A 22,313-nucleotide genomic window follows, 5' to 3' on the forward strand; every position below is an offset into this window, starting at 1 on the left:
TTCATAACTCATTAAAAAATGTAATAAAACCCGATAATGTAATGATATTCTGATAATGTAATAAAGTGCAATTCCCAATAATATTATTACAATATTGGGAAATTATTACATTATTAGGTTCTGCAAAAATAAGGTAACCCCAATAATGCAATAACCTCCTGATAATGTAATAATTGATTACATCATCGGTACAGAGATTGTTACATTATTGGGAAATGCACTTTATTACATTATCAGGAAGTTATTACATTATCTGGTTTTTGTACATTTTTTATTGAGTTATGAGGGTTTTTTATTACATTATTGAGAAATTATTATATTATCAGGTTCTACAACCGCGAAATTTGATCTCAGCACCTGTAGAACCTGATATGTGATAATTTCTCGATAATGTAATAAAAAAACCATCATAACTCCATAGAAAATGTAATAAAACCTGATAATGTAATAAAGTGCATTTCCCAATAATGTAACAATCTCTGTACTGATGATGTAATAAATTATTACATTATCAGGTTCTACAAGGGGTTTTCATTACATTATCGGGTTGTACAGGGCTCGCACAATATTTAAAGTTGTATAAAATAATTTTTAGAAAGAAAATACAATGATAATTTATTTATTTTTTAGGGGGTGCTTGAGCATCCCTAAAAAAAGGGGATGCTAAAATCTCCACTGCTTACTGCGTATATGACTGTAGAAGTTGTGTGGGTTAAGGACTGGAGTTCCGGGTTTTCCCACGGTGCCTGAACGCAGCATGATTCGGTGGCTGCTGATCTTTGTGCGGATCGGTCGCAGTTAGCAACGGACCGCAAACACACACACACACACATACACACACACATACACACGGCGGAGGAGACCCGAAAAACACACACCTTACAGCGACTGTACCGTGACGGCGCCGGCCTGAAAATGGTAAGAAGACTTGTTATTTTTAAAAGTCGTTAACGGAGAAGCTCAATGGCGCTTCTTTTTTATATGAGAATCAAAGCGGATGCTAACAGCTAGCTCGGCGGCTAACAGAAGCTAACGGCTAACGTTAACTGTTTTCCTGACTCATTATTGAGCAGAGAGCTAGGCTGCCATTTTATATTACACCGCAGACACTTCCACTGAGAGAGCTCGGTTAACACTGCTTTTCTTAATTGTTATACCTGAATATATATCCTCAAAAAAAGTAATCGTCTTGCTCTTACCAAACGAGAAATATAATCCTTAAAAAAGAGGCTGACTTTGATTAAAAACGACTTAGCGACGGAGCTAACTCGGCTAACAGAAGCTAACGGCTAACTCGGCTAGCCTCCGAGAAGCTAACGGGGAGCTAACTCGGCTTGCCTCGGGAAGCTAACTCAGAGCTAACTCGGCTAGCCTCGGGGAAGCTAAGCTAGTGTTGCGTAGCTGTGTGTGTGACTCCATTCGCAGATCTGTAAAAAAAGGATAATCTCAACAACACATCTTGGCAGCATATCTATAAGCTTTGTGGTGTTTTATGAAATGATTACAGAAGCCTTCGTATTTAGATGACTTTGCTACAGCTGGTGTTTAAACCTAATAGATAAAAGGCCTTTTTTAAAACCCTCTTTGTGGAGTGAAGGATGGTGATTTTCATTAATTTATATCATTTAAAGTGCTTAAAATTCAATATTTTATCATTCTCAAGGCTTCGAGGTGACCTGAAAAGCTTGAGATTGTATCTGTGTTTGATCAGTTTTCTAGTTGGATGATGAGGTATTGTTTGTTAGTAGCTTCAACACACCTGGAATAGCAGGAAACTGTTAAAATATGTGTTTTAAAGGCTTAGAGAGGTTTGGAAAACTGTCAGAATTAGATATATTTTAGTAAGATTTATGGTTGAATCTGTATTTGATCAGTTTTGTCTCTTATTGAATCATCAGATATTGTTTGTTAGTAGCTGTCTGGCTCTTTCTAATGGCATCTGTGAGTTTTATAACTCCCAATTAAACTATTAATTAATCTATTAACTGTTAAATTACTACTCTAACTACTAATTGAGTAGCCCTGGAAACGTTATGGAGACTCTACTGTTATATCTGCTGTTGTTTTTTAAACTAGTTGTTTTCAGTAATGTGTCATGTGTTTCCACAGACAGAAACAGTGTTTAATAGCTCCCAACATGAGTAAAAATCTGTAATTAGTGTTTTCAAATCAATATATTCTGACATGAATATGAATCACTGGAAGATTTGATGCATTTTTAACCCAAAACAGAGCTTCAACACACGTGGAATAGCAGGAAACTGTTAAAATATGTGTTTTAAAGGCTAAGAGAAGTTTGGAAAACTGTCAGAATTAGATATATTTTTGGTAAAATTTAGGATTGAATCTGTATTTGATCAATTTTGGAGGAAAAAAAGAGCGGTTGGCATACTTGTCTCATATTTAATTCACTTATTGATGTTTTTTGGAGTTGCTATCACATGATATTTTATCTTCTGTAGTTTTTTATTTAAACCAGCTGTCATCAATAATATGTTCTCCTTTTACTCAGACAGACACAGTGATTAATAACTTCCATGATTGTCTGTGCTCTGTTTTATAAGCCAGTAGTTAGTGTTTTTATACCAATATAGTCTGATAGATAAAGATATGAATCACTGGAAGATTTGATTCATTTGAACCTGAAACATGTTTCCAACACGCCTGAAACACAAGCAAAGGATTACAATGATGTGAAATAATCAAAAGCAGCATTTTTTTGGTTTTATCTGTCTGTGTTTGATTGATTTAGTTTCCGTTGAATGATCAGAATCTGTCTGTTGGAGGAAAATATTGATCGTTTTAGTTGCTGATTGTTGTTTTTCTCTCTCTATTAACAGTTCAGATGATTATAAGCTTAAAATACACAAACATGGTCACTCATAGATGGTTTTGGGAGTTTAACATTAATCAAACACTCCTGGAAATGTTATGAAGAATCTGGGTTGACAGGCACATCACATATAATACTATTTATATCATATATACATAATTAGGTCCTATATAAATAAAAGATTGGCAGTAAACTGTTGGGATAGTTTATTCCAGCGGTGTCAAACTCATTTTAGTTCAGAGGCGACATTCATCCAAATCTTATTTAAGGTGGGCTCGACCAGTAAAACCATTACATAATAACCTATAAATAATATAATATAACTTTACTATAATAAACCATCTATTTACAACAGAGATGAACAGCCGGAGACTTCTAAACAAAAATGATTTAAACAACATTGTCTCTTTTTACAGATTACTCAGCATAGAATCTGCTGATTGATGTTTAATATTAAAGCCTGACTGATACTGGATTTTTGGGGCAGATACCGACTTCGATATTAAGGAATAAAAAAAAGTAATGTTGATATATTGGCCGATATATACAGAATATGTTCATAAACACACCTTTTCCCCCCCAAATGTAGTTATCAAACACTTGTGGAGATGTGTAATGGAGGCTGTGATGTTTTATTAATACATGCTCTGAAACAGTGAAACTTCACTGGGAGTTTGATATGTATATTTTGTACTTGAATTAGGAAAAAGGCAACCTATATATCTTAAAAAAAAAATATCTGCACATATCGCGCGGCATCAACACCGATACTGATATATCGGTACGGCTCTATTAAGTATATGAATGTTTTAAATATGACGATATTGTTGTTTCTACAGAGGTGTTTTCTGGTCAGAGTGAAAAAAAACAAACAAAAACGTTTGAAGCAGCAGAAAAATCTAAAATTAACTTTTCCATAGTTTTCATGCTTTCCAAAGTTATCCCTTGGGGCTGGATGAGACCTCCTGTCGGGCCAGTTCTGGGTTACGGGCCTTATGTTGGACACCCCTCCTCTATACTATCACAGCTGTCATCATTTCCTCCTCTGATGGAGGAAGCTGTCGTTGGTTGCAGCTTGTTGTCAGTGGTTCGTCGTAAACAGTTAAAATCCTTGCACTGATTTTAAAGTAGGAAAAAAACCCTAAACATAGTTAAATTATCCTGTTCATTACATTTCATTATAGAAGCTGTTAATAGTTATTACTGAGGGTAGTTGACAAGGTGTAGGAGCTTTTATTTTTGGCATTTTAATCATATTTTAACTTATTACAGTGGGTTGTTTGTTGTTGTCGTTGATAACAATAACTGATATTTTCTACCAGTTTTAGTTTTTACAGATGTGCATTAGTGCAAGAAAGTAGAAAATGGAAATGTTATGAAGAATCTGGGTTGACAGGAGCCCCGCTATCGTATCACATATAGTACTATTTATATAATATATGTATAAACATAATCAGGTCCTATATAATTAGAAAAAAGTGGCGGTAAACATTTGGGATAGTCTATACTGTCACAGCTGTAATCATTTCCTCCTCTGATGTAGGAAACTGTAGTTTGTAAGATCCTGTCACTGATGTTAACCCTTTCATACTGTTCTTTTTTTTCTTTTTCTTTTTTACATGTGAGAGCTGTAAAAACAACTTTTATACACATGTATTTTAGCTGGACTTTTCCCTAAATATGACCCACAGTTTACAAAAATAGAAATAAAATGCAGATATACACCTTTTTATATATTCAAATGGACAACATTTACAAAATAATCATGTAAAAATGTTGTTATATTCTTCCTATTCTATAAAATAATGATTGTGAATGTCTTTTTCCCCCACGATAAATAATTATAATACACTGTTTACATGCCGAGAAGGACACAATCATTAAATAATAGTCAAATATCGGTCATACAGGTAATATTGGACTCACTTTTTAAAAAGCTGATATCACCCAGTACTGTAAAGATACTTCTCTGTAAACTGGAGGGAAATGAATGCAGAGAAAATGTAGATTTCTTTCACTTATTCAACCATCAGAATCCATCTTTATTTATAAAGCACTTTAAAAACAACCACAGTGAACCAAAGTGGTGAACAAGAGAATAAATAAAAGACATAACAGCTCACACGAGTCATAAAACACATATAAAATAAATTAAAAGACATTTAAAAACAAGAGTAAAAAATAACAACCATACAATAAAAACCCAATAAAATCAAATAAATCAAAGTATAAAGTAGATCTGTGCTTCTCTCACATGGCTGCAGCTCTGGTTTGAATGTGGACACGTCAGCTTTGAGTCTTTGTTGAGTGATTAATTGTACGTGTGTGGACTCGTCGTTTCCCCTCAAAAATCCAACCTGAGAGGATCTGTGTGTGTGTGTGTGTGTGAAGGTATTTAGAGTATAATGAATGTTAACTTTAAAAAGAGAGGAATTAGCTGATATCCTCTGTTAAATCTGCTGTGTTGTATCTCAGGGAGGAAGCGTTTGTGCTCCGTCGACCCTTTTTATCACATTAAAATAACACAAAAAATACCGACTGCACAGTTTTTATTTAATGCTGAGAAAGTCGTTCATGATGTTCCCATGTTCTGCAGCTTTAAGAGGAATGCTGCGTTTCCATATTTAACGCGGTGGGAAAATCACTATTTAAGGCGATCTCTTCAGATGTTTAAAATAATTCACAATAAAGTACAGCTCAGTCACACATATATAGACTTCACATTAAGACTTTTAATAGCTTTATTCATATTTACAGTCATAAAAATAATATTTAGTACTATTATTTCATCTTAGGAGGACCTTGTAAGCATGCAAGGAACTATTATTGCCTTTTAAAGTACATTAATTTATTCAGGATATAAAGTTTAAACAAAAAAATAAAGGATGAAAAATATCAATCAGTAAAAAACACAGAAATTTAGTTTTCTCTCGTGGAAAACTGGCACATATTCGCATTTTAGAAGCTGCTACTAGTGACTTTTTGGCACTTTTTAAATATAAATAAATGTATAAAACTCATTTAACTCCTCGTCAGACATGAGTGCAGCGTCGTCCTTCCTCCTCCTCCTCCTCCTCTTCCTCCGTCACCTCCCTCTGACCCGTCTGGGTTTCCCTCGGCTTCTTACGTCCGAGGTGTCTCTGCTCGGCTGCCACAGAAAATCAAAAGCTGCTTACGCTAATGAAATGTCCTCCTATACTCACACACACACACACACACACACACACACACACAAACATACACACACTTGTCAATTCAGTGATTCAGCTTGAAGTTTCACCCTCAAGAGTTTGATGTCATCAATAGAAACCGATGAATCTTACATACTGTTCAGCAGTCAGATTTGACCCATTTTTAACATTTGAGAGATGTAAAAACACTGTATACACACACACACACACACACACACACACACACACACACACACACACACACACACACACATATATATATTAGTGATTATTTATTCTTTCTATTGATGCTCTTTTCTTTTTTTTCTGCAGCAATAATGTAAATGTCCCCACTGTGGGTCTATTAAAGGAATATCTTATCCTAATATGACCCCACACATACAATAATGTAAATAAAATGCATCATTTATTTTTATTTTTGTGAATGCAAATGTCCAAATTTGACCTATATTTCGTTCATAAATCGGCATCTAAACCTGTTGTTGCTCTCTCCTGGACCTTGAAAATAGTGATAAATAACTAGAATAGACTCCATTAAGGATTAATTAATTATTTATTAATGACTGATGGTGTGTGTGTGTGTGTGTGTGTGTGTAGCTGTAGTTTAGTATTGTTTGTATTTATAAATGTAGGGTATTGGGTTGTTGAGTCTGGCCAGAGTAATCAGATTTACCAGGCTGAGCTTTTCTCTTTTTTTTCCCACGAGCGCCTCTCTCCTTCTCCTTCCTCTATCCCTCTCTTCCTTCCCGTTCAGTAAATCTCTCTCTCTCTTTCTCTCTACCTCTCTCTCTCTCTACCAGAGCAGTAAACACTTGTTCATTATGTGTGAGTACAAACAGTAAACCAGTCGTCACTAATATGAAAATCTGTTGGGATTTTGGCGTCTTTATGCTTCTTCCGGCAGCAGAAACTTGGGTAAGAGCTTAAATTTGCGGGATATTTTATTTAAATGTAAAGAAATGCATTTACATCCTGAAGAAGAACTAACTTATCTGGATGAGTACGATTAGTTTTTAGTTTGTTTTCCAAGCTTTTAAACTACAGGATGGTGTCCCTGTTTCCCCTCTGCTCCCATCCCCTTGTTTTAAGCTTCAGGCTATATAACCTGTCATATGTGAAATTTATCTCTAGTGTAAAAATAATCTTGCTAATGTCGCCCGTGCTGTGGAGGACTCTACCCACATACATGCTTTAATGTTTTTAATATTCAGTGAAAAACAAACCAGTCCAACTTTTTCCCCTCCTGATTCTGATACTTTAAATCAACCAATTCAGCCTCTGATTACCCTCTTTTTACATATTTTAACTCTGAACTCTGTGTAGTGTACAGCGAACCTCCTGCAGGGTCTAGATCATGTGTTTTAAGATGTTTCTAAAACTAAAATGTGTTTATAAAAGTAAGGCAAGGCAGCTATAAAATATGAGAGTGCAGCATAAAACAGTGTAGATCATTTTTAAGGAAGAGCTCAGTACGTAGTGAGAGTCGAGGCAGAGGTCGCCCACCTAGAGCCCCGTTATGTTGAAGTTACTTTTTCGTTAAAGGGTTTTTTTTCTCACCGCTGTCAACAAGTGTTTGCTCATGTGGGAATGTTGGGTCTCTTTGGCTGATACTGGATTTTGGGAGTCGATACTGATACAGCCTTTTATATTTTTAAAAGATAACAGCACATATTGGACCTGCTCTATGTGAGAAGTGACTTGAGATGACGTTTGTTGTGATTTGGTGCTATATAAATAAAATCTGATGTAGGCGAGTTACAGGACGACCACCGGCGCTTAAAACTAGAACCAGAAAAACATGTCTGCCATCCAGAGAGACACACATACTGAGACCAGGCTGAGAGTTTCTGTCTAAAATAAACTGAGTCCTGAGGAGACACGACAGCAGCTGCTCACTAACGGCTCCGTGTGTTAACAGCAGAGAGCAGGAGAGAGGACAGAGTCTCACTCAAAATGAGGGGTTGGGCGGTGGGCAGCAACACGGTTTGTAGCGACTACTCTCCAAAAAATGAATGACCTGCCGCATTGGTCCCTGGCCGGATTCGAACCAGGGACCCTGCGATTATGTGGCATGCGCTCCAACCACTCGAGCTCCAGGATAAAATACTACGTCTGTGGTTACACCATTTGACATTGTCAGGAGCATTCAGTCTTACTTTTGGAAAAAGTTTGCAAATGTCATTTCAAATGACATAAAACCAACTATTTGTCACTCACTCATTTTGGCTGCTGCACACTGCTTTTTACGACTCTACCTGGAAATAATCAGACTTATTTACATGTAAGGAAACTTGAGACCAGGAATGTAACTGTTAGAGGAAACACTGAATTTTTATAATGATCGTAATCAGCAGTTAAACAGCACATGGTCTCGTCCCCGCGCCGCTGAATCAGGTCAGTATGAGCGCAGATACCGATCCAGCACATCCCTAATTATTCAGAGTCTGGATTATTAGAAACCTGAAGGACAGAGCAGAGGAGACGCTGCTTCATAAAAACATAAAAACAAACATGCAGCTCCTGTTTACAAAGACACTTTTAGATTTTCCCTGAAGTGAGTCGTGACCTCTCACCTCAGCTGTCGTTCCCGTCGCGTGTGAAGCAGCAGCAGCAGCCCGACTCGGTATTCCCATTTCACGGCTAACTTTCTAGAAAACCTGTCGTCACTTCCCGTCGGTGTCAGGTCTGATTATAGGTCAGAAACTCCAGAAACCTGATCCCAGCGCTGCGGCAGTGAAGGGCACCTCCGCCTCCCTGTAGTCCGGCGACGGCCGCTCCGAGAGGTATTGTCTGCCCCAGTTGCCATGGTAACTGCCGGAGCACCTCCAGGTAGGAAGCTGCCTGTTTTTTAGGGAAGGCTGGATCAGGTCTAGAGTTTGGGCCGAGTTAACCCTTCACATCCTGTTCATATTCCGACTCATAATTAGGGTTAAGATCAATAGAATTCAATTAATAATAATAAAAAAATTCAATGATAAATAATAGTCCGGCTAAAATAAATGTGTATACAGTGTTTTTACAGCTCTCAGATGAGGGTTAAAACACCAACCAGCATCCAGGCTGAGAATTTAACACCCGACATCGCTGTAAATTTAAGTTTTTCTTTATGTATGCTTTTGGTTTGCAGATTTGTCTCTCAGCCTCATGAAAAGTCTGTTTTTTAAAAGTTAGCTTCTTATTCTGTGTGTTCGTGGTCGGAGGAGAACGGTGGCAGCAGATCGCAGAGTGCTGTGGTCAGTGTTTGGTGGAGGAGGAAGAGGAGGAGGAGGAAGACGTGGGGGCGTTTTGGAGAGGGGGCGAAAGATTTGAGTGACTGATGAAGACTTTAATCCTGATGTGCTTCAGGCTTCTTCTTTTTTTACTGCTGTGTCGAAGCTTTTCCTCCGACTGGTCTTTTATCAACCTGAACAACCAGAAACAAATCCAACAGTTTAAAGATTTTAAACTAATGTCACATGTTTTATTTTGTAATGCAAGAAAGAAAATAATGAGAAAATTATGTGAGAAGCAAAAATCTGAGGGTAAATCTTTTGTAAAATGATGTGTAAGAAATCAACATTTCCATCAGTATTCCCACATGTAGGAATATCAGTACAGTACTGAGAGACATCAGCTTTAAAAAGCAAATATCAGTTATTGGTTTCAACTCATAACATTCAGTTATTTATCTATTAAAATGTCAACATATGTTTAAGAAAGGTTGAGGTTCGGACTGTCTGTTAGTCATGAATGCTCTGAATATTACATATTTACTAACATAAATCCTTCTCTGGTGTGAAAGTTTGTTTCAGTTTCAGTGTTTGTTTTCTGCAGTCTTGATAAGCGGCGACAGATCACTTTAATCTCTGATAATACGTTTACGTCGTTCATTCACTGGTCGACAGGGACAGGAAGTAAACAGAGCCGGGGTCACGTCCCGATCGCTGTGAATGGACACGGACTGACAGGCAGCGCTGCGTTTCTGCTGCGGCTAAATATAGCAGCGCTGCCTTCATGTACACAGCGAGTTTATTTATCCAGGGAGGGAGAGAGAGAGAGAGAGAGAGAGAGGGAGGGGCACAGTATCTGTTTTTTGTTTTTTAATTGCTGCTCCTTTTATGTTCAAATGTAACAGGGCGAATTTACAGTGAGAAATAATCAATAATCGATGGCTTGGTTCATTTATTCTGTTTTATTAAACACGATAAGAGTTGATTAATCCTCCATTTATTCAAATTTATGTCATTTTTTACTGTTGGTGTCTTCAAGAAAAGCCACTAAATTATAAATAATAGTTTATGTGAGTGATTTGATCGTTACATCAAACAATCTGTGTAAAATATTCTTTCATTCAATGTATTAATGAATGAAAAAAATTAAAATAATAAAACATGAATGAGTCTAAAAGTGTGACTACTCGCTATAATAATCTAACAGTCGTTCATGCTGCTGTTAATCGTCCTTTCACTCGTTTCTCGCCGTCAGTTTTTCGCTCGTTCTTCTTTTTTCGTCTCTGCGGCTCGAAAAGATGTCGACGCTGCAAAACTCCGGCGGTCGTTCAGCTTCCTCCTCGTCGTCGTGTCCCGACGGCGGGGATGAAATTACAGCTTTCACTCTGTCAATTAACCGCAATGATCTGACCTCTCTGCACTGTCATCATCATCATCATCATCATCATCATCATCATCAGTATCAGTGACTCTGTTTAAACCAGTTTACTTAACTCGGACTGAATGCTCCTGAAAATGTCAAATGCTGTAACCACAAAAGAATGATAAATATTAAACATTTTAACCACCTATTACTCCCCTCTAGCCTCACCTTATCCTCCAACATTACTCCCTCTTTTTCTTAACCTCTTTTATCAACTCCATCACAGTTATCAGGCTTTTTTAAAGAAACTTTGGTCACTCAGCTGCCGTCACATTTTATTATCGTATGTAGCACGTGGGACCAAAGACGAAACGGTGTGTTGTAGAGCAGGTCGTCCACTATTTGGGAGATCGGCGGTGCGATTCCTGGCTCCTCAGGTCCTCGTGTTGATGGGTCCTCGGGCAAGATACTGAACATAGGGCTGGGCGATATGGGCAGAATTAAATATCACAATATATTTGACCAAAAATGTTGATATTTAGACAATATTGTAGGGACGACTATCGGTGCTTTCACAATATATTTACACACAGAGATTTTTGATAAATAATAATCAGTAATGTGGATATAATTACATTTCTACTGTAATGCAGCCTTTAAAAGCAGGAAAAGAAAACAACTCTTATAGCATATCACAATATTAAAAATCTAAGATGATATCTATAAAATGTCACGGCTGTGGCTCAGGAGGTAGAGCGGTCGTCCACCTATTGGTAGATTGGCGGTTTGATTCCCGGCTCCTCCAGTTCACATGTCGATGTGTCATTGAGCAAGATGTAAACCCCTAATTGCTCCTGTTGCTGTGCCAACAGTGTATGAATGTGTATGAATGGTTAGTTTCCTCCTTATGAATAGCTGCTATCAGTGTATGAATGAGTGTGTGAGATATGAAATGTAAAAGCGCTTTGAGTGGTCATAACGACTAGTAAAGTAATATTTATAAGTACAGTCCATTTACAATAGCAATATGATATCCTGTGAATGTGTGTAAAAGCACTTAGAGTCGCTATACAAATACATTTACCATTTAGGTAATAGTTCATTAACTTTAAGTCTCAGTAGATCATCCTCAGTTCAATCTGTCAAAATGACGGACGACTTCCAGACTAATAAATTCAGTCAGTAACGGGGAATACGGGGTTAACGTGACCTCTGGTTTGATGTCAGGAGGAAGACTCTGTGGATGTGGGAGACCTGGCTCTGAGCTCACTGACCATCAGGGAGGTGTTGAACTGGACTAATCTGTAATTAGCTGTGTGACGTCAGGTCCTGGTCAGCAGGGAGTCCGCAGGGCTCAGAGCCAGGTGTTAGCGCCTAAATCCTCCTAACCCACCTGGATCACTGCTGCCAGAGTCCTGAAGGAAACTCACACCTTCACGCTGACTTTTGATCCTGGAGTTTAAACATGTTTTATTTCTTTTCAGCGATGATAATTAATCAGATTGTTCCTTTTTTTATCTTCTCTGTTTCCCCTCGCAGGTCATCTGGTGAGGAGCGCCGAAGCTTTTAGGTGGAGGAGTGGCAGACAGCGCCACCCAGGCGCGCAGAGTGGGACTGCAATCCCACCTCACATCCCGACACACCAGCCTCTCCTGAAGCGTCGCTGCTGCCCCCCCCCCCCCCACACCTCCCCCGAGAGCTGAGCGAGTCGGGACGACAGAGACATAGCAGCCGAGGAGAGGAAGAGGAGCCGGGGCGGAGGAGGAGCAGGAAAGGAGGAGCGTTGTTTTCTGTAAGGGAGAGGAGAGGCGAGGACGAGGGGCTCTACAATGTCGTCGAACAGGACCCAGAACCCCCACGGACTGAAACAGATAGGCCTGGACCAGATATGGGACGACCTGCGGGCTGGAATCCAGCAGGTGTACACACGGCAAAGCATGGCCAAGTCACGCTACATGGAACTCTACACGTATCCCGAACGCTGTGAGAGTGAAGTGATGAATGATGTGGTGTTGGATATTTACACTCATAGATCCTCCAGCACTGAAACCATTACCTCAGTTATCTGTTTATCCATCAGTAGAATATAGTTGGGGATAAATTCACTGATTCTAGCTGCAGAAAAGTGAGTATTGGCAGGTTTTCTTTTGTCTTTTATGAAACTAAAGTGAGTTTATTTGAGTTTTGAAGTGTCGGTGAAACAAAACCAGGGTTAAAAAAGTAGTATATATTTAGGTATTTACTTCAGAGCTTCAGTTAATTAATCCTCAATTATATTTAATCGTTTGTCTATAAAACAAAAGAAAACAGTGATGAAGATTTTCAGGTTTCCATGATATTAAACAGAATAGCAGAAGATCTTCACACTGGAGAAGTTTGAAGCACCAAATTTGTCATTTTTCCATTAAAAAAATGACTCGGACACTCACGGACTCACAATAATTGGTGATAAATGTACTGATTCTAGCATCAGAAATATGAGTATTTGCATTTTTTAAACTAAACTGAGTATATTTGAGTTTTTAAGTGTTAATGAGACAAAAGCAGCAGTTTAAATATCTTAAATCATCTTTAGCTTTTGGAAAAATGTGATGAATCAAGAAAATAATCAGCAGATTAATTGAGAAGTTAAGTAATTGTTTGTTGCAGCCCTTTAATCCACCTTAAACTGGAAGAAGAGACTTAAAAAATGAGTATATTGATTATTTACTTAAAGGGCTGCAATGAATTAATCTGTTGGTTATTTAATCATTTGTCTATAAAACACGAGAAGAAGAAGATAGAACGGCAGAAGATGTTAATGATGGAGAAGTTTGAAGCGTCTTTGCGTTAAAGTGACTTGAATTCTTAATTTATATGAACAATAATTGCAGATAATATTTGTGCTCTGATTTACTTATTTATATTTACTTATATGTATTTTTTCAGGTCAGTAATAGATAGATAAATGGATAGATAGATACTTTATTCAGGTATTCAGTAGCTCATACAGACACACACACATACATACATACATAAATACAAAAACCTAAAACAACCTAAAAACTCAGTAAATAAGCTGTGAGACAGTTTAGAGGAAGAAAAGTGATTATGTAGTGATATTGTTATAAATCTTCCTCTTATCCTAAAGTTTAACTGTGATTCATAATCTGTCCTCCTGATGACGTTTGGTCACATGACAGCAGCGAGGAATGTTAACCGGTGCTTTTGTGGGTTTTCAGTCAGCGTCCGGCCTCCTCGCTGTGTGTGATGTAGTTACTGACAGCGACGTGTCACTTCCTCCTCTCAGTAACTACAACCTGTTTTTATATCTGTGGGTGTTCACTTAGATCAGAGTTAAAACAACAAGCTTTTCTTTTTTTAAATATCATCGTGTTGCTTCACTTGAATCCTCATTTTAATCTTAATAATATCAGAGAGAGTAGCTGAGGTTTTCAGCTCCAAAACATTATATAAACACAGAGTTCATGAAGTCTTTCTAAATACTTTCTATTATTTTGTTTAGAGTCCATTTCATCAGATTTATTGGCTTCTTCTATATTTGCTCTGACTCGGCAACTAAAACATGAAAATATGTTTTTTTTTCTCCATAATTTTGGTGATTTATTCGTTGTTATATAATCAGTTCAACAGTGAAGTTCCCTTTTAGATTTGCTTGTTTTCCTTTAGTCGTGGATATGATTAAAGAATATGGAAAATATAAAATTAGGCCTATGTTGGATCAGTAAATTAATGATGTATAAATGTAGGTTGACTACATATTTTATCCTCCTCTCATTGCTGCAATCATCTGAAGACTAAGAAAATACAACTAATTAGACTCAGACTCAGTCAACGTTTGTTTACTTTTAACATAACAAGCTTCGTATAGCTGTAAGTTATATCAGCTGTGGTTCAGAGGTTCAGATTCTGCTTGTTTAACAGTTCTTTGATATATTATAACGTCGCCTTTACTGCTGGATTTTTTTTATTGCAGACTCTGAGTATAAAATGTGACCTGAAGTCTTGTTTCATTCTGTCCGCTGTGGACTCTGCTGTCTGCTGCTCTGTTTGTTTATGTCTGTCTATATTTGAGAATAAGCAACTTCAGTGGAAATCCAGCGTTGTGACGACATTTTGGCTTCTCACCAACTTCAGTTTGGGTTTTAAAGTGAAGGTCAGAATTTAGTGTAAGGGATTAGTTTAGTAGTGATGGTTCAGGTTAGAGGATGCATTAATGAGTCAATAAGTGTCCTCACAAGGATATAAAGACGTGTGTGTGTGTGGCTCAGTATCGTGGCTCAGTATCACACCTCAGTCAGACAGGAAAGAGACGAGAAGGCAAACACGTCTTTCTCGTCAGCTTTTTGAAGTGGAGAAAACGTGTGTGGTTCATGTTAGTTTCCATTATTTTGTACGATGTGAAATTTCAGCTGCAGTATGCGACAAAACCTGAAGTTAACCTGTTCTAAACCTGTTCCTGGACTGTTATACCACATTATTTAAAGGCGGCCTCGTCAGTGACTCCAGTTTATTTATCCACCCAGACTCTGCTAGGCTTGCTGTTGGTTAATAATGATAAATGGACGTTATTGTGAATTTTTAGCATCTGTCAGCTGCAGTCAGAGTTGAACCAGACATAAAACTCACAGTGTGTCTGATGTCGAGTGTAAAGTACATAAACAGAATTTTCCCTGAGGGCTCGATCTGTCGGTCGTTTGACAGCTTTTACTTCCTCCTCTGCTACTTTTTTCTACCTTTTTTTTTTTTTTTTTTAAAGGTTGCCATTGTTTCCCTGTAATCCTGTCTGATCTTTAAAAAAAACAAACCCTAATTTGAATTCACACAAGTTAATCTGTGAAGGACATTATTTTCCTTTCAGAGCTTTTTGAACCACTGGACACTAATTACAGCAAGTTTTTATGTTTTTAAACGATGATATTCTGCATAAAATAATGAATAATCTTTTCTATGGAGCAGATTATACTTCTCAGATACTTCCTCATGATTTTAAACGCAGTCAGAAGTGAGTACTAACTTTTTGGAGATGACTTTAGGCTCTGTTTAATTATGAGTAGCTGTGTCTGTGCTGTCATGTCTCTCTTTCTCTCTCTCTGTGATATATTCCTTAACGCCTCCCTCAGACATGTATATAACTATTGTACCAGCGTCCACCAGTCCAGCCAGGGCCGGGGCTCCGTGCCTCCTGCCAAGCCCTCCAAAAAGTCCACCACTCCGGGCGGGGCTCAGTTTGTGGGCCTGGAGCTCTACAAGAGACTCAAAGAGTTCCTGAAGAACTATTTGACCAGCCTGCTGAAGGTGAGTCCACGAAACACACACATGGTTTTAACTCCTTTTATCCCTGCTGTTCTCTTTTTAAATCATCATTACAACCCTCCTTCTTCCTTCTCTTTCTCTCCAGGATGGCGAGGACCTAATGGACGAGTGTGTGTTGAAGTTTTACACCCAGCAGTGGGAGGATTATCGTTTCTCCAGTAAGGTCCTGAACGGGATCTGCGCCTACCTCAACCGTCACTGGGTCAGACGAGAGTGTGACGAGGGACGCAAGGGCATCTACGAGATTTACTCAGTAAGACTAAAATATCTGCTGTGTGTGTGTGTTTGTTTAAGTATCAGCGCTTTATCATGATGGTCACAGTCGATGTAAAGTGAATCCTGAATGTGTGATAATTATAATCCAGATGTTAAAACACTCAGTTCTCAGTTTACTGTTTATTAAAGAGCGAAAGAAGCTCAATACAAACTTCTTGTCATATTCGTCATATTCGTCATATTTCAGGGTTTTAGTGTAAAGGTCTTTACACACTGAGGGCGTTTTGTTGTTGTTTTTTTCCATGTGATTAATTCCCACGTCAATATTTTTATTTTTTTTATTTATTTTTTTTTATTTTATTTTATTTTATTATTTTTTAAATTTAATATATATTCATTTATTTTTATTTTATTTTATTTATTTTCTTATTTTAATTTTATTTATTTTCTTTTTTCTTTTTAGTTTATTTAATTATTTTTTATTTAATCTATACATTTATTTTTATATTTTATTTATTTCAATTAATTTAATTTTATTATATTTTATTTATATTTATATATTTTATTTTTTGACATGATTACTTTCACACTGAACACAATTATTTTTACACTGTGAAAAAAAATTAAAAATATTTTTTTCTAGTTTTCACACAGTAAATAAAATCATCAACCAATCACGAAGCGTAATCTGGCCCACATGGAGGGTTGAATGTCAGGCTGCATGTTAATAACTGTATCTGCATTCATAGTCTATAAATCACCTGTTTCACTGCAGGTAGACTCTCTCACTAACATAAAACTAAATAATTAATATATTGATTCACAAACACTGAATTTCTTCCCGTGGAGTCGACATACTAAACATAATAAACTAGTATAGTTCAGTAAACGTCTGCCGTCAGTCTGAAGGCAGTTTGTTGGACCTGCGTTCGTCGTCTCCACAGAAGCAGAAGAAGCTGATTCAGATTCGTGTGAACAGTTTTCTGACTCCGTGTTTATTCTTCTCGCCCTCGGTGTGTAAAAACCTGCAGCGTCGTATTAAATCGGCTCCTCTGGGTTTAACGCTGAGGAGCTTCAACACTTCCTTCCTCGAGGGCAGACGAGTCAACACGTCCGACTCGTCTGTTAAATGTCACGACGCTCCTGAAGCTTTTCCTACATTTAAAGATAACATGGAGAGATTCTTATTATCAACACGCGTCTGACAAGTTAAACACAGGGTTTTTTTTATGTCTGGAGTAATTAGTTACTTCCCAGGAAAGAGATTTGAGTTTCATGTTTCAGCTGCAAGATACACAAAGCTTCCTGGAAAGTTGAAGTTAAAACGAAGAGTCTGATTATCTGTGAAAGTGTGTTAGAGTCTGTTAGTGTTGCAGCGTTTCTTTAACTATTAAAGCTGTAAAAGTGAAGTTAGTCTAGTTCAGTTTGGTGTCAGATCGTCCCCCCTAAATTAATTTAATTCAATGTACAATTAAATTAAATATCTTCAGCGGTTCACACAGCAACAAATTAGATGATAGATGGATAGATGGATAGATAGATAGATAGATGGATGGATGGATGGATGGATGGATGGATGGATAGACAGATGTAAACTTTATTGATCCCCTAGAGCAGGGGTGTCAAACATGCGGCCCACGGGCCAGAACCGGCCTGCCGATGGGTCTAATCCGCCCCACTTTCCTTCCTGTGTTCTTTTCCTTCCTTCCATCTGCCCTTCCTACCTTCCTTTTTTCTTTCTTCCTTCCTCCCTTTCTTCCTTCTATCTTTCCTTCCATCTGTCCTTCCTCCTTTCCTTTCTTCGTTCCTTCCCTCCATCTGTCCTTCCTCCCTTCCTTCCTTCCGTCCTTCCTTCCTTCCTCCCTTTATTCCTTCTATCTTTCCTTCCATCTGTCCTTCTTCCCTTTCTTCCTTCTGTCCTTCCTTCCATCTGTCCTTCCTCCCTTCCTTCCTTCCGTCCTATTTTTCTTCTTCCCTTTCTTCTGTCTGTCTTTCCTTCCTTCCGTCTGTCTGTCCGTCCTTCCTTCCTTTCTTCGTTCCTTCCCTCCATCTGTCCTTCCTCCCTTTCTTCCTTCTGTCCTTCCTCCCTTCCTTCCTTCCTTTCTTCCCCACTTCCTTCTGTCTGTCTGTCTTATCTTCCTTACCTTCTTATTTCCTTCCTTCCTTCCTTCGATCTTTTGAATGATCCCGCACCCATGAGATCAAATTGGTCTGTATGTGGCCCTTGAATAAAAATGAGTTTGACACCCCTGCCCTCGGGGAAATTTAGGGTCCAGCAGCTTCATACACATACAACATAAACAGGAATGTAAAAAGTAAAATCTGTATAAATACAAATTAAATAAGAATAAATATATTAAGAACAGTATTATACTAAATACTAAATTAAAAAAACAAGGTCTGAGGCTGTGTGATAAAGTGCAACATACTACATACAGTAACATAGAACAGACGAGTAGACACATTAAATCAAATAATAAATAGATAATAACAGAGTGAGGATATGGTATATTACACGTATACAGGATGGATTAATGAACGTTGTTGTAAACTCTTGTTTAAAAATGTGATTTCTGTCATTTCAAAGCATCTGACCTCATATTGACCTTTTCTTTCCCCTCTCAGCTGGCACTTGTGACCTGGAGGGAGTGTTTATTCCGACCTCTCAACAAACAGGTGTGTAGAAGTTTATTTTTAATAGAAATAAAACAACAGAACAGCAGCAGCAGCAGGAACCTGAGGAATAAAAACTTAATTTATCTTTTCTTCTTTCTTCAGGTAACAAACGCCGTGCTGAAGCTGATCGAGAGAGAGAGGAACGGAGAGACCATCAACACCAGACTGATCAGTGGAGTGGTTCAGTCTTATGGTGGGTCCATGAAGGAAGAAACTAAACTTTATATCTATATAGCAGCTTTCATTCAGGTTAATGTTAATGTTCAGAGTGCTTCACAGTTTGATTTACAAGCTGATAATAAGACATAAAGAAAAGGGATAAAAATAAAGATGCACACGAGAGAAGTGATAGTGATAAAAATGTAAAAAGATTTATAATAAAAGTCTAAAGTTAGATTAAAAACTTGGTTAAAAAGACAATAAGGAGATTAAAAATAAAGAATGATATTAATAAGATAACATAAAATAAAGTAGAGCTCATAACTGTAAACAAACTTTTCACTGAATATAAAATTCTTCCTTCAAACCTTTTAAAACAAACTTTTCTTTTGAATAAAAATATGATGAAAAACATGAACTATGAATAAGATCGTAGTTACAGGCAGAGAATAAATAAATAATAAAATATATATATTCTCACAGCAATAAACCCAAATATCTGTAATCATGACTCTAAATAAACTCTTTTAAACTTTAAACTTAAGGCTTCAATTTAAATTCAGACATCTAAAACTTTAATCTGTGTCGCTGTGATGAAGAAGGAAACATGTTTTCCTTTCACAGTCAGACCTGAGACTTCTTCTCATATCTTTATTTTCTAGTCGGGTTCGGTCACGTTTTCTCTGCAGATGTTCTTCAGACTTTCAGGCTTCGTTAAACTAACTTTAAGTTATTTTTCCATCTCTGAACATCAAATATCAAACATATTATAAATGAAATGTGCGTTGGTTCTTTCACTGAGAAACATTTTAATCTATTTTATAATCTCAGCTCCGACATCTTTAATAAACCTCACTGCTGTTAAACTAAATCCTGCATCATAGGTGTCCTCTTAGTAATAATGATTCTACACCTATCAGCCAATCACTGTTGAGCATGAGCAGATATTGACTTTATATATCTTAAAATATAATTTAGATGCTTCATTCATTCAGATCATCTGCAGGAATCAATAAATCTCAACATGATGTATAAAAATGAAAGATGTGTAGCTGTAAAAAACAAAAAACAATATTTAACCATCTAACAGGGATTATCATGTTTCCTGTTTGTAAATCTCTCTGAATAAAGTCAAACCTCTATAATTAAAACCTGCCCTCTCTCTGCCCCCCCCCCCCCCCCCCCCCTCCTCCAGTCGAGCTGGGCCTGAACGAGGAAGACGCCTTCGCCAAAGGCCCGACGCTGTCTGTGTACAAAGAGTACTTTGAATGTCAGTTCCTCACTGACACAGAACGTTTCTACACACGTGAGAGCACAGAGTTCCTGCAGCAGAACCCCGTCACCGAGTACATGAAGAAGGTACGGACTCAATAATACACGGAGCCACTGATTAACGGCAGAGTTCTTGTACTTTTGGATCAGAGGGTTTTATAAAGAGGCTCCATTTCTGTCTGATCAGCTGCAACAACACACTCTTAAATCTGCAGAACTTTCATATTTATTCTTCTATTATTGTATTGTTTTTTAAGTTATTTAATCTCCAGAGAAACCTCCTTTCATCGTGCAGAAATGTTTGATAAATATGATAATAAATAAATGGACTCGATGCTGAGACTTCCTGCTGTGTTTCTAGGCGGAGGCTCGGCTGCTGGAGGAGCAGAGGCGCGTGCAGGTTTACCTCCATGAATCCACCCAGGACGAGCTGGCCAGGAAGTGTGAGCAGGTCCTCATAGAGAAACACCTCGAGATCTTCCACACCGAGTTTCAGAACCTGCTCGACGCCGACAAGAACGAAGGTCAGTCAGTTTAGATCTCGGTGTGTTTGTATGTTTTTACAGTTTAGTGGCAAAAATCTGTTTTCCACTTTTTTCTTAACTGATAAAAAAGATGAAAAAGAAACTAAATCCAGATCCAAACTGGAACCAGGATGAGTTTGAACAATAGAAAACGACACCAAACTAAAACTCTTCACTATATTTAGTACTTATGTAATTATGTTGTCTTCAGGGCTGCAACTACCGACCACTTTAGTTATCATTTATTCACTAAAAGTAGCGTTTGTGACTTTAAATGTTTTATTTTCTCCCCAAAAAAGTCAGAAACCCTAAAAAATATTCAGTTTACTGTCACAGAAGATACAGAAACACAAAATATCTTTAAATTAGAGAATCTGAAACCAGCAAATGTTCAATATTTTCTGCTTTAAAAACGCCTAAAACGATAATTCAGTCATTTAATCACATTATTCATTTCCTGTTCATCAGTTGATTTGTTGCAGCTCTTTTACTGAAGAAGATAAATGAGCTGAAAACAGTCAGATAACATCAGATTAATAAATGGATCCACAGAAATATAATCAGGAACTATTCTGACAATCAATTAAAAAGTTTCAGTCATTATTTAAGTAAAAATCAAGTATAAATCCTATTTTTAAAAATATATATATTTTCATGTTGCAGCCGGTCAGATGGAAATATTTACGATATAATTTGCAGCTTCTTCATTTACATAATAATTATAATAAACTGAAAATGTTTGAGTTTGTTCAGATGTTTTCTGTGAAGTTGTGATTTAGATTTTTTCTCCATATTTTGACATTTCACAGACCGAACAAGTGATTAATTAAAAAATACCATCAGATTAAACTGTTAATGAGTCACAGCTCTACATGAGACTGATGGAAATGTTCACTAGTCTTTATAGTAGCTCGTCTCTGAGTCTCGTCTCTGTCTATAAACCCGTCTCTCTGTGTCTCTCCTCAGATCTCGGAAGGATGTACAACCTGGTCTCTCGGATCACCGACGGTTTGGGTGAACTGAAGAAACTTCTAGAGACTCACATCCACAACCAGGGCCTGGCCGCCATCGAGAAGTGTGGCGAGGCCGCGCTCAACGTACGATTTAAACCACACGCTTCTTCCTCTTGAGTTTCATTTAAAAGTGTTTCATCAAACATGCAGCAGATTTATTTATATGAGCTGTTTGTGTTTTTTCCTCCAGGACCCCAAAGTCTACGTCCAGACCACCTTAGATGTCCATAAGAAGTACAACGCCTTGGTCATGTCTGCCTTCAACAACGACGCCGGCTTCGTGGCGGCGCTCGATAAGGTGAGCAGAGGACAGGAAGCTTCACAGTGTCTCTCCAGCTGTAACAGGACTGGTTTTGTCTCCAGGTTTTAACTATAATGTGTTTTTTGTTTTTTCCAGGCGTGCGGACGATTCATCAACAACAACGCCGTCACCAGGATGGCTCAGTCGTCCAGCAAGTCTCCAGAGCTGCTGGCCAGATACTGTGATTCTTTACTGAAGAAGAGGTGAGACTGTCACAGCTCTTAACACTCATATAAATAT

The 22,313-nt window shown here is 37.7% G+C and overlaps 1 protein-coding gene across 2 annotated transcripts in view; it reads left to right on the forward strand.

Moving 5' to 3' along the window:
• Nucleotides 1-777: 777 nt before the first annotated feature.
• LOC134002027 (cullin-1) overlaps nucleotides 778-22,313 on the forward strand; it is a 30,515-nt gene continuing 8,979 nt past the window's right edge. For both annotated transcript variants that reach the window (XM_062441274.1, XM_062441275.1), the window contains exons 1-11: nucleotides 778-918; nucleotides 12,136-12,565; nucleotides 15,720-15,894; nucleotides 15,998-16,165; nucleotides 18,754-18,804; nucleotides 18,907-18,997; nucleotides 20,159-20,322; nucleotides 20,597-20,759; nucleotides 21,726-21,856; nucleotides 21,963-22,070; nucleotides 22,170-22,276. In XM_062441274.1, coding sequence (XP_062297258.1) covers nucleotides 12,426-12,565; nucleotides 15,720-15,894; nucleotides 15,998-16,165; nucleotides 18,754-18,804; nucleotides 18,907-18,997; nucleotides 20,159-20,322; nucleotides 20,597-20,759; nucleotides 21,726-21,856; nucleotides 21,963-22,070; nucleotides 22,170-22,276 — 1,298 coding nt within the window. In that variant the 5' untranslated portion in view covers nucleotides 778-918; nucleotides 12,136-12,425. The remainder of the gene's footprint in view (nucleotides 919-12,135; nucleotides 12,566-15,719; nucleotides 15,895-15,997; nucleotides 16,166-18,753; nucleotides 18,805-18,906; nucleotides 18,998-20,158; nucleotides 20,323-20,596; nucleotides 20,760-21,725; nucleotides 21,857-21,962; nucleotides 22,071-22,169; nucleotides 22,277-22,313) is intronic.

The sequence above is a fragment of the Scomber scombrus genome, chromosome 20 (genome assembly GCF_963691925.1).
Source record: "Scomber scombrus chromosome 20, fScoSco1.1, whole genome shotgun sequence".
Classification (NCBI taxonomy): domain Eukaryota; kingdom Metazoa; phylum Chordata; class Actinopteri; order Scombriformes; family Scombridae; genus Scomber; species Scomber scombrus.